The sequence below is a fragment of the Octodon degus genome, unplaced genomic scaffold, assembly GCF_000260255.1.
Source record: "Octodon degus isolate 3935 unplaced genomic scaffold, OctDeg1.0 scaffold00028, whole genome shotgun sequence".
Taxonomy (NCBI): domain Eukaryota; kingdom Metazoa; phylum Chordata; class Mammalia; order Rodentia; family Octodontidae; genus Octodon; species Octodon degus.
The window spans coordinates 3,328,243-3,341,642 of NW_004524604.1; the positions used below are offsets into that span (position 1 = coordinate 3,328,243).

The 13,400-nt window shown below is 40.7% G+C and overlaps 1 protein-coding gene across 1 annotated transcript in view; it reads left to right on the forward strand.

Moving 5' to 3' along the window:
* The window catches only part of Hsd17b13 (hydroxysteroid 17-beta dehydrogenase 13), a 22,548-nt gene extending 10,083 nt beyond the window's left edge, over positions 1–12,465 (forward strand). Inside the window, exons 3-7 of the mRNA XM_004629164.2 lie at positions 153–284; positions 2,520–2,626; positions 4,030–4,167; positions 6,800–6,916; positions 12,227–12,465. Of these exons, the coding sequence (XP_004629221.1) occupies positions 153–284; positions 2,520–2,626; positions 4,030–4,167; positions 6,800–6,916; positions 12,227–12,317 (585 nt within the window). The 3' untranslated portion in view covers positions 12,318–12,465. The remainder of the gene's footprint in view (positions 1–152; positions 285–2,519; positions 2,627–4,029; positions 4,168–6,799; positions 6,917–12,226) is intronic.
* Positions 12,466–13,400: the final 935 nt, after the last annotated feature.

Sequence of the window (13,400 nt, forward strand, 5' to 3'; positions counted from 1 at the left end):
TGGCATGTGGTGCTGGGGGATTGAACCACGGTCCCTGTGCTTTGCTAAGCTTGTTCTAAGTAGGTGCTTTAGACCACTGAGCCATCTCACCAGCCCCAAAACTTGGGGTTTTTCTAACATACCCAATGAATGCATTCTTCGTGTTTGCAAAGGTGAAGAAAGAAGTGGGTGACATAAGCATTTTGGTAAACAACGCTGGAGCAATATATCCAGCGGATCTTCTCAGCACCAAGGATGAAGAGATTGCCAAGACCTTTGAAGTCAACATCCTAGGACATTTTTGGGTGAGTGAGTCTAGTGAGCGCATGCCTAACACTTCTCTGAGGACACATGAAGTGCACCTATTTCTGAGTGGGAAACTGGCTAAGTACTTGCCTTAAATAAGGGTCATCTAATTTTTGAATAGAAAAACCACCACGAAGGCCCTCAGAGAAGGTACAAAGTTTGGGGGAACACTGCACCCCAGAGTGGGTGGGTCTTTCTTATCCACCAGTGTCCAACACAAATCCTGGCATGTAGCCGACTCCAGCACACAGGTGTGGACGTTTGCTGTGTTGCTCCTAATTCACCTTCTCAGTGCTTAGAGGAAATACACACGCTATACATTTATCTGCAACATCCTTTCCTCATTCAGAACTGAAAGACAGGAGAAGGAACTACTCAGAGGTATGCAGGCAGTGGGCACGTTTGGGTGGGACTCTCAAGTAAGTCCTAGACCCACAGAATGCTGTACATGGAAATATGACTCAAGAAACCTCTTGAATCTGGGTTTGGTTGGGTTTATGTGCAGTACGGGGGATTAAACCCAGGACCTTCGCACTGAGCTACATCCCTACCTGGTTTTTTAAATATTTGAGACAAAGACTTGCAGAGTTGCTAAATTGCCCAAGCTGGGTTTGAACTTGCAGTCCTCCTGCCTCTGCCTCTCAGAGTACTAAGATTACACGCATGTACCATACGTATGGCTTAATTAGTTACTTTGGTCAGAGACTTGAAACAAATTTCAACTGTCCTTGTAGTAAGAATTTATCTTCTCGGACTGGGGAGATAACTCAGTAGAATAAGTGCTTCCCTGGCAAGCGCAAGGGCCTGAGTTCAATCCCCCGTTCCACAAAAAAAAAAAAAAAAAAGAATCATTTAAAAAAATAATAAAATAATTTGTCTTCTCAATATTAGCATAGAACCTGGTACAACCCTGGGTTCGTTCTTTCTTTCTTTGTTTCTTTTTCCTTGGTTTTTTGAGACAGGATCTCACTGTAACCCAGGCTGACCTTGAACTTATGACAATCCTCCTGCCTCATTTTCCTGAGTGCAAGGACTATAAGCATGTGCCACCATGCCTGGTAACTTTGGATTCTAGAAGAAAGAAGGGAAAGGAGATGTGCCTCCTTACCTTCCCCACACACGGTACTATGAATTGGCTATCGTGCCCACCATACTACACAGAGACCTTATGTATTATTCATCTACAGCTGCATAACAATTTATATCAAAGTTCCCAGCACTCTGGGAAGCTAAGGTAGGAGAATCCATGGTTGTGTCCAGCCTGGAAACTTATCAAGATAAAAATAAAAGGGGGAGGGGGCTAGGCACATAGTCCAGTGGGAAGGCCTCACCTTCAATCCCCAGTACTTCTCCCATCACAGGCAACAGTACCTCGGCAGTCTCTCTTCACGTTCTGTGGGTCAGCGGTCTGCAGAAGCCTTGCTTTGGCAGCTCTGGCTCTACACATTTGCACAGGATCTTACAAAATGCTGTTGTTGCCTGGGCATATAGCTCAGCGGCATAAGCACTTGCCTGGCGAACACAAGACCCTGAGTTTGATTCTCAGTAAAATGCTACTCTTATTCTTGTGTAAACATTAAATCTTTTTTGGAGAAAAAGTCTGTTGTTTTCCATAGCATACACACTGTAATATTACATATAGGGAGAGAGGGAATCTACTTATGTAACAATTGCAGGCCAGTATAGAACTCTTTGCTTATTCTACTCCCCTGTCAATTACAGGTACATTCATTCATCGGAAGGAAAAAGCCCCAGACCAAACACAATTGCACAATCCCAGGTTACCATAGGGCATCTCTTTATTCCTGAAAAATTAACTCCTCCCTTAATTGTATCATTCAGGCCTGGGTTAAAGTGCAGGGGTACAGTGCTTGCTTAGTGTGTGTGAGGCGCAGTGTGAACTCCATCACCAGAAAAACAGTGGTAATAATGATGCTGTTCACCTGACACACTCACAAAGGCACTCTCTGTTCCCTCCTGGGGGAAGAAGGAGAATAATAAGGTGGCTTCCCAGCATGACAAGGGGAGCACCACATTCACCAGTGGCCCAAACCCTTAGTCTTCTCTTTTTCATTTCTGACTTTGGTGTAGACTTCTGTGTGGCATGGACTCTTGACAAGTGTTTCACTCTACTGTAAAAGTTCTCTCAAATGCCATTTGAGAAAAACAAACTATCTTATTTGGAAACCTGATTTCTGTGTGGTTGCTTCTCTTTTTTCTGCATTGATCTGAAGATCACAAAAGCACTTCTCCCATCAATGATGAAGAGAAATTATGGCCACATTGTCACAGTGGCTTCGGTGTGTGGCCACGGAGTGATCCCTTACCTCATCCCATACTGGTGAGCTTTTCCAGCTAGCAGAGCTGTCTATTTCTCTACATTTAAGGGATTATTAGAGTTCAGATTCTAATGATCACAGAATGGTGATGTGGATTTGTAGATTTATACATTAGGGTAGACTGATTTTTTAAATAATATCCAAAGCAGGAGACTGGTAGTAATTTTATTTCAAATATTTTTAGATTAGTGAAAATTTTTTAAAGCAATGTAAGAGTCATGTCCAGTATGTTTCCACTCTGTGCTGGCATGAGCTGATGTTGGTAAAGGAAACAAGAAACATATAGATTTAAGCAAAACATACAGACCTTAAAATGAAAATAAATCCATGCTATGGTATAGGTAGCTCAAACCAATATAAGCCAACCATAATGGCTTTGGATCAAAACCTTTTCCAGTGTGATTGTGCAATGAAAGTTCTGTGTGTATGTGTGTGTGTGTGTGTGTGTGTGTGAGAGAGAGAGAGAGAGAGAGAGAGAGAGAGACAGAGACAGAGACACAGAGAGAGAGAGAGAGACAGAGACAGAGAAAGAGAGACAGAGAGAGAGACAGAGAGACAGAGATAGACAGAGGTCCAAGGGTTTTCTAAAACTTGATCAAACTTTAAATGTAGACAATAAACCAGATCTACACGCAGTATACCTCACAGTTTCCTGGTTTCCGACCAAGTTAAGATCCAGGTGCCTGGGCCGGGGAGATAGCTCAGTAGAATAAGTGCTTGCCTGGCAAGCGCAGGGTTCTGAGTTCAATCCCTGGTACCAAAAAAAATCCAGGTACCAGTAAGATCCAAAAGGTGCAATAGGTAGAGTGAAAGGGAAAGAAACTGCTCAACAGGAAACAACGGGGATGGGGAAAAAGACAAGAGAAGGAAGGGAACAAAAAGATAGGAACACACAAGATAGCTAAGATGATTGAACTGCTAATGCCTATCAGCTCGCTGAAAGCAATAGTGCTTACGTTATTTGATCAATTTTGCATGCCTGTACCTGGCGATTCAAGCATCTACTTTGAAGGTAACAATATGTAATACAATAACCACTGTTAATTCCTATCACCTTGTTTTGAAATTCCATGTGGTTTTCTGTGTGTGTGTGTGTGTGTGTGTGTGTGTGTGTCTTTACAATAAAAAAAAGATCCAAATGACAAGTGGCAAGTTGGGCGGGGGGTGTCTTCAAGGTTAGAGCACACTATTGGCATGTTCAAGCCCTTGGTGTCAATCTCCAGCTCCCAAAAGAAATTGGGTACAATCAGAATTCTGTTTGGTCATATGTGAAAAGAAATGGCCACTTAACCTCTTGAAAGAAGTCACGGCACACAGCTCAGGGGAGCATTCTTATTCTTAAGTCATAAGCGAAGACTGTGTCTCACTGACTTACAGCTAAAGGTGACTGATGATTCTCTTCCAGTTCCAGCAAATTTGCTGCGGTTGGCTTTCACCGAGCTCTGACAGCAGAACTTGAAGCCCTGGGGAAAACTGGTATCAAAACCTCATGTCTCTGCCCAGTTTTTGTGAACACTGGATTCACCAAAAACCCAAGTACCAGGTGAAGTTAAAATTCATTCAGGATAGAAACATGGCTTAAGAAATTTATAACAACTGTATGAGAAACTTTTAGGCAGACCAACTGAAAGAATGGAAAAAAATTTTTTTCCATATTAATATTATTGTTTTTTAAATTTTATTTATTTGTGTGTGTGTGTGTGTGTGTGTGTGTGTGTGTGTGGTCAGCTCAGCCCACCAGGGGGCAGGGCTGGCTGGCATGTGGTGCTGGGGGATTGAACCATGGTCCCTGTGCTTTGCTAAGCTTGTTCTAAGTAGGTGCTTTAGACCACTGAGCCATCTTACCGGCCCCATATTAATATTATTGTATTAGTTTCTCTTTGAACTTAAACAAAGGAGGAAAACATCTGAGGGGCTACCCATGAATAAGCAGGAGAAGAGTCAGCCCACACCCCAGTGCCAGGAGTGACTGGGGTCATGGAGGTGGGGTGGGGTCCTCTACTCTGGCCATCACGTCTCCAAGGTAGATGCTACTTAATATTCCATCAATGGTTCGTCCTCACCCATAATAGAGTATATGGAATGGCAAGGGTATGTGCCACTTTATATCAACCACAGCAGTAGCCTGTCTGCTAGCATTTTCCAAACTTGCCTGGAAGTAACTGTTCAGAGGTTCTTCCTGAGAGAGCGTGAGGTGAGCTTCAGGGACGAGGTGTGATATTTTGTTTTGTTTCATTTTACAAGCACACCAGGTGAGTCTGGAAGCGTGTTTAGAAAATGCTGCTCTGGAGAACACCTCAGGGGCATGTGATAGCTGTCACAATCCTGTCCTTAAAAGTGCAAATGTTCCTAGAAGTGACAAGAAATTAAACCCTAGGTCAACTAGTTACTATGAACAGCTACGAGAACTTGGTCTCTGGTGAGAGGATCTGAGACCATCAGAGAGGAAAAACATGTCCCAGGAGAAGAAGAAAAAAAGCATAAAGGTGAAATCTAAGCTCTAAAATTCAGCCAGTAATAATTAATAAATAAATAAAATTCAGCCAGTAGCTTTAGACCCGGGTCTTCTGCTGCAGGGTAACAACATGCATTAAGCTTGCCTGGGAGAAACCAGTTATAACTAAACAAGAATTTGTTCTAAATATAGCTAATAGATGCTCTTGTACTAGCCACCATTGAGCCTGTTGGATCTTAAACTCAGTTAACTGCTGCAGCTGGAGTCTCTCCCTGTGCTGGAGTCTTCTGCAAACCTTAGGTACTGAGCAAGTGCTCAAGACCAAGTGAGCAAACCATGGTACCACACAACTGCGGGCTGTTCTCTTAGGTAGGAAATCAGGCCCACTAAAATGTCTCTTGATGAGTACTCAACCTTGGTGCCTAACGAGCTTTGCCAAAAGTCCCTGCCACTCTTGGAGAAGGTGCAGTAGATGAAGAAGGTAAGGGTAATGTGACCCCGGCTGGTCGGGTTTGGCGGTAACTACAGGGGCGGACAGGCAGATGGGTTTAGGAGTTCAGGATTGTTCTCACCTAGGCTGCAGGATTCTGAATTTCCTCCTCAAGGGTTGATACTGATATGCTAAAGTGAGTTTGACCTTGAGACTGGGTTGAAGATTTCAAGAAAATAAGAGAAAAGAAAGAACCCAATAATCTAGAAAAATATTGGCTTGTATTACTCTCTGCTGGCTTGCCATTCAATGCCATGGAGACGTCCGTTGCATAACAATCTGCAGTAAGTTACATAATATCTCAGGGAAGGACGTTTTCACCTCACTGCTTACCAAACCCCTCTAACCACTTCAGCTCACAGCTAGATGCCTTAACTTCAGCACATTTTAAGTCCATTTATATTTTAATCTTTTGTCACTACTTTGCACTGTTGGGCAATTCCATACTGTGCTTATGGTTCTGAGTGTTTCTCAAGTCAGTCATTAGCTAGAGAAGTTTCTAATGTTAATATTCCTTGTGCAAATCTTAAATTCCCATGAAACTGAGATAGGCAAGTCAGAGGCGAATCTCAAGTACCAAATGCCCTCAAAGCAAGCTTTCTGGAAAGACCTCACAGAGAGGGAGGTACACTTAGTTTTAGAATATCTTCTTCATAACCAACAGACTTTGAGATGTCATGTGTTCCTTTCCAATCCCATGATTAATCCTACCTGTTTTTCTTTGTTCTCTGGGTCTTCTGTTACTTACCATCTAATGCATCTCTACTATGAGGGAGATACCAGAAATCAAACTCAGGGCCTCTCACTTGCCAGGCAGGCACTGCCCTGCTGAGCTATATCACATCTATCCCCTACCCTCTGAGCTATGTCCACTATTTGGATATTTTTTACTCGGTGAGGTAAGAAACACTCCTACTAGATATAAAAGGGTAAGAGTATAATACCTAACAATAACCCAATGTGTGGAGGAAGGGGAGAGGTAGCATTTGTATTGTGAATCCGAAATATGTTAATTCTAAATAATGGTGAGCACCATGTGTTAAGTAGACATTAAATGTGTTTGTTCATGAGGAACATAAGGTTTTGCAATAAATAAATGAATGAATGAATAAATAAATAAATAAATAAATAAATAAATAGTAGTGGACAGATAGGTTAATCCCTTGTACCCAAACAAAGAAGTAAATGAAATTTTGAAAGTAGAAATAACTTTTGTCTTTGTAACTACAGATTATGGCCTGTATTAGAGACAGATGTTGTTGCAAGATGTCTGATAGATGGAATTCTCACCAACAAGAAAATGATTTTTGTTCCATCCTATCTCAAAATTTCTCTAACACTGGAGAAGTAAGTATGCACAGAATACCTATGATGCTAAACACAAGTGAACTCCCCAACACTTGTTTCATTGATTTGGTTTTTTAAAAAATTTTATTTATTTGTGTGTGTGTGTGTGTGTGTGTGGCCAGCTCAGCCCACCAGGGGGCGGGGCTGGCTGGCATGTGGTGCTGGGGATTGAACCGCGGTCCCTGTGCTTTGCTAAGCTTGTTCTAAGTAGGTGCTTTAGACCACTGAGCCATCTCACCAGCCTTTTTTTTTTTAAGTTGTGGACAAGTTGAACTATGAACAGCTGTGGAAGTTGCTATGGAAACCCTCTATCTCCCTCCCACCACCACCACACAGTGCCATTCCTTCTGCTATTGCCTCACTTCTACAGAAAAGGAATGATTGCTTTTTTCTACTCTACCTATCATCTCTGTCCAATCTTTGTTAAAAACTGTCCAGGCTGAAGTAGCAACAGTTCAAAAAGAGCACAATATAGTTAAGTGGTTCATAAATGCTCAATTTTTTTAAAAGCTTTCTGGGATTTTGGTTGAGATTGCATTGAATCTGAAAGCCAATAACTGATCTAGTATTAACCATACTGAGTCATCCGATCCTAGAACACACTCTGTTTCTCATTTTATTATCTGCTTTGAAATCTTTAGGCAGTGTATTGTAGAATTTGGTGTTAAAGTCTTATACATCTTTCATCAAATTTATCCCCTGATGTGTCATGGTTTTAATGCTATTGCTAATGGCATTAAAATTGCTATTGGTATATGTTTGTGATACAAAATAAATGCATTCATCATACGGAATTGGAACTTACACATATTGTATCTGGATCCTGTTTACTTCACATACTAGTTTATTTCCTACAACGTGGAAGAGTTCCTCTTTCCCCATAACCTCCCCAACACTTGTTTCATTGTTTTGTTTATATTGTTTTTTTGTTTGTTTGTTTGTTTTTAATTCCTGATGTTTCCCATTCTTTCTGGACTAAGATAGAATTTCCATGTTGCTTTGATTTGCATTTCTCCCAGGGCCAAAGATGTTGAATGATTTCATGTTTACTGGCCTCTTGTACTTCTTTTTTGGGAAGCATCTATTTCAGTTGCACATTTTTTGATTGGTCTTTTATGGGGAGCGGAGGTGTCTAAGTTTTTTGAGTTCTCTGTATATTCTTTTTTTTTTTTTTTTTCCAGAACCGGGGATTGAACTCAGGCCCTTATACTTACCAGGCAAACGCTTATTCTACTGAGCCATCTCCCAGGGCCCATTTTGTATATTCTTGATAATAATCTTTTATCCAACAAGTAGCTCGCAAATTTTCCTCCTTTTGTGGTCACCCCTTCTCTCTGGTTATTTCCTTTGCTGCACAGAGCCTTTTAAATTAGACGTAATCCCATTTGTTAATTCTTTGTACTATTTCTTGTGCAATTGGGATTCTGTTCAGAAAGTCCTTCCTTTGTGTATATTCTCACAACTTTTACCTAATTATTTCCAACAGATTCACTGTTTCTGTTTTCCATCTAGGTCTTTGATCTACTTGATTTGATTTTAGTACAAGTGGAGAGACAGGGATCTAGATTCAATCTTCTGCATGTGTGTAACCAGTTTGCCCAGCACTATTTATTAAAGAAATTAGCTTTCCTCCAACATGTGTTGTGACCCTTTTCTCAAAAATTAGATGGCTGAAGGTGCCTGGCATTGTTTCTGCATCCTCAGAAAAAAATTACCTTCCTCATTGTTTGTTATTAGTATAGATTTACTTTTGCATTTTGAATTTACCTCCTTGCAAAATTTTTTAAACATTTAATTGCTAAATTGTTTTACAGATTCCATCAGATTTTCTACATAGTCATTTTAACCTACCAAGAGATACTTCTAGTTTTCCTCTACAGCTCCCTACCCCCACCCCTGTCTTCAATACCCAATTCTCCCTGAATAGGGAGCATGCATCCAAGTGCTCCTGCTGCTCTTAGGAGGGCTCTCAATCTTTCACTAGTAACCACGTTAGCTATAGAAGTTTTCATCAAATACCCTTCATCAAGTTGAGAAATTTCTCTCCTATCACTGCCTTGATGAGAGGTTTTTTGTTTTTGTTTTCTAAAATCAAGCAAATAGAGATTTAGCCAAATACTTTCTCTGATTTTTTTTTTTCTTTTCCTTCTGTTCCTTGGATCAAACTCTGGACCTCGTGCTTGCAAGGCAGGCACTTATGCCACTGAGCTATCTCCCTGGCCCTCTCAAAATTTTTTGAGATCATATAGTCTTTCCATTTCAAGTTTGTTAATACTGTGAATTACGGATTCATCTTAAAGGATAAACCAGGCCAGCATTATATCTGTCTGATTTTGCATCTAAGTAAGACTGGCATCACAGAATGAACCTGAGAGCACTCCCTCCTCTGGAAGAGCTTATGTGGGATTGGTATTATTTTGCCCTTAAACTTTTTTTTTTTTTTTTTTTTTTTTGGCAGTAGTTAAGCTTGAATTCAGAAAGCCCAAGGGTTCTGAGCTATATCAAGAACTAATTGGGGCTGGTGAGATGGCTCAGTGGTCTAAAGCATCTACTTAGAACAAGCTTAGCAGAGCACAGGGACCGCGGTTCAATCCCCCAGCACCACATGCCAGCCAGCCCCGCCCCCTGGTGGGCTGAGCTGGCCACACACACACACACACACACACACACACAAATAAATAATTTTTTTTTTTAAAAAGAACTAATTTATTTACTTATTCATGTATATATACAGTCTTGCTAATTGCCCAGATTGGCCTCAAACTTGGCGCCCCTGGGCTTCAGCCTGAGTAGCTGGGATTGCAGGGGTTGTGCACCAACACGCCAGCCTCCTTAAACATGTGAGAGAACTCACTAGCAAAGCCACTGGGCTTGTAATTTTCTCAATGGGAAAGTTTATAATTACAAATTGCAAAGTGATATTCCAGCTATTTATTTATTTATTTCTTGTAATGTGTCTTTTAAGGAATTTTCTTATTTCATCTAAGTTGTCAACTATAGTGGCATAAAATTATCTTATTATCCTTTACATCTTTTTTTGGCTTTTAATGCATAATTTTTTTTATTCTGTGAAAGGTAACTACATATACAGAGCAAAACTTTTCATTTTTAAAACTAATGTTACTAACCCATATTATCACCTATATGTAAATACCGTATTCTATAGCTGATTATTAGTTAGGTGTAAGTCCAACAATGTATTCTTCTAACTGTTTAAGCAAAAAACTAGAAGTTTCCCAGAGGCACCTCCTGAACCATGCATCCCACATGACCACAGCAGATCTCTACCAACTGAGCAGAATGGCTGGAGGAAGGAAACCATTACACAAGGGAGATGGCTTCAATTTAATTTTTCACCCCTCAAAAATGTAGATATACAGAGACGAACCCTTCATAGAAGTCAAGAACAAATCAGTGTCAGCTCATTTCAAAATCCGAAGAGGTATGGCGCAGATGAAAGGCAAAATGTGGTTTCATTAGTGATTCTAAACCTTGCATCTTACAGGCCAGTGTAAAGTCTGTACTTGATTACAGGCATCCTAATCCCGTCCCACTCCAAGAATACAAGAGGAAATAATCTGATAATCATAAAAGCCAGGCCCGTTTGGCACAGTGATACAGCTGGAGAAAATATCTAGGGAGGTGCCCTGCCCCGAGTACATCCACTGCTAACAGCTCTCTTAAGGGGCCTGGGTCACAGTTAGGGGTTTCTAGGGTTAGAGTACTAAGGAGCCAGAGGGTCAATAGAGAGAGTCCTTGCTGGTTCTCATCGAGGCTCAGGAAGTTTATTTTTGTAATCCTATGAAAAGTTATTGGAATTTTACTACATTAACTCCAATTTACCACTTCTAGTGCAACCTATGGTGCGAATAAAGACATTAAAGCATATTTTCAGTTACAAGGAGCCAAGGGGTCCTAAGTACAGCCATGATGATGGCTATCTGAAAAAAGGGCCTCTACCCAAGGCCAAACTTGTGTGTTATTCATTTGTGAATAAAGGAGTGGCTTGAGGATGAGTTACTGTGAGAAAGGCAGGACGTAGGTGAGTGCTGGGCTAGGTAGGAGACCTGAAATCACCTCTACAAAGAAAGAGTAACCTGCATTGCACAATTGAGTTAATATCTCGTGTTTTGGGATCCAGTGCTTCAGCTCTGATGTGTAATCTTTCAAGCTCCAAGCAGTCGTGGCCTCTGTCTTGAGACTTGACCCCAGCCGACAGCATGGGGCATTAGCCCTTCATCCTGTCTCATCCAGGCTCACACAATGGAGCAGTAGGTGGGGGTTCCAGGGAAATGCCCTGCTGTCTTCCAAGACTACCACCAACACCTCGGCGAGACCAATATGCACTGCTCAAAGCCAACTGAAGGGATAAGGCAAAGTCCTAGCCAGCTCTGTACATATCAGTATATGGAAATAAGGTCAGGCTCAGCCAAAAGGGAGACAACTGTTCCTCTTTCAAGGAGAGTTGCCCAGGTGGTCTTCCACATGCCAAGAATGCCAGACCCCCTGGCAGAAAGTCACCAGTTGCCCTAGGCACTGCCCTGGCCTCTGCATGGCCTCAAGCTCATCAACATGCTGCTTACTTTTGGCCTGCTGGGTCTGGCACAGAGTCTTGTATCTATCCTGGCTTTGCCTTGTGTTCTCATGGTGGATGATGTCCTTGTGAGTCAAAGTTCAAATCTCCAGATTTAGATCATTGATGACATAAGATTTTATATAATTTTACTAAAATAAGATGCAAGGGGGCCGAGGAGATGGCTCAGTGGAATAAGCACTTCCTTGGCAATCACAAGGGCCTGAGAGAAGAATCTCCGGTTCCGCCAAAAAATTAATTAATTAATTAATTAATTAAATTAAATAAGATGCAAGAGGGCTGGGGAGATAGCTTGGCAGTCTAAGTACCTGCCTGGCAAGCAAGCACAAGGACCCGCGTTCAATCCCCAGCCAAATGCTGTGCTGGTCCCCTGCCATGTTGGCCCCCTGCTGTGCTAGTCCCAAACCAGGCAAGGTGGTACATGCCTGTAATGCCAGCACTGAGGAGGCTGAGACAGGAGGATCGCTATGAGTCTGAACTGTGTAGCAAGCCCTTGTATCAAATAAATAAATTAATTAAGATGCAAGAGTAAGAAGAGTGTTATGGACCAGTCTTTATTTGCATGCAGTTTGAGCTATTACTATTAAGAGAGATGGGGAGAGAAAGAAAAGAGGCAAATTAAATCCCAAGGCATTTAAAAGCTGACAACAAACAGGGACTCTGGTGTCCAAAATTTTAAAATGAATTTTTTTCTTCTTTTTTTTCTTTTAATATAGGTTTCTTCCTGAACGTGCTTTGGCAGCTATAAGTCGTATCCAGAATGTTCAGTTTGAAGCAATTGTTGGCCATAAAATCAAAATGAAATGATGTGTTCCAGAGATGTAAAACATTCATGATTTGAATCTAAGCTCGAAGTCTATGCTTCATTTCTTCCTCTTACACTTTTCTGTGCTTTAACATTAAAATATTTCTGCATCAGGAGAAATCCAATCAACAAGATCATCCCTATTTTCTAAAAAATAGACAACTGTGATTTCTATTATCAAATAGAAATAAATCTCTACTGTATATAAACAACACAGTCTGTGGTTTTTGGTTATAGCATCAAGAATGAATGGGGGGGCCGGGGAGATGGCTCAGTAGAATAAGCACTTGCCTGGCAAGCGCAAGGGCCTGAGTTCAATCCCCAGTTCCGCAAAAAAAAAAAAAAAAAAAAAAAAAAGAATGAATGGGCCAGGGAGATAGCTCAGTGGAATAAGTGCTTGCCTGGCAAATGCAAGGTCCTGAGTTCAATCCCTGGTACCACCAAGGAAAAAAATAAATAAATAAAATTGCATTCAAAACCCAGGCTGCTAATTTAAAAAAATGTACTAAGACTATATCTTTTGGAAATCCAAGTAGTAAATGTGTTCTTACACATAGTTAGAATTTTGAGCAAACACTTTACAGATGACTAAATATAGAAACTCTGGGCTAGAGAGTAAGATCATTAAAATTTTGGACACACACTGACAAGTTATCTCCGAAAAATAGTTGTGATGCTTTTTATTTTTTGGAAGATTTTGTTGTTGCTCTAAATTGGTTCTTTGTGGAAAAAAAAAATTTGTACTGTTTCCTTGACTTACAAATTAGAGAGGATTTTCTTCCTCGAAATTGTTCTTCAGTGTTGAGTTTTTCTCACAGCTTAGGAGTAAATAATTAAACTATTTTATTTGCTTAACTCAGTGAGCCAAATATTCACACAGCTTTCAAATTGTGAAATCTCAACACCTTGTTCTTTATTTTAGAAGTCCTTGAACATATTTGGTTTTCATTTTACTTTACTGAAACACAGGCAACTAAACAACTTCTGATTATAGACATATTAGCAACAACACAATCCTTTCAGAATAAACCCTAATGTTAAGTGCAGAGGAAAAAACTCTGCTTTTTGTAGTTATTATTCAGATT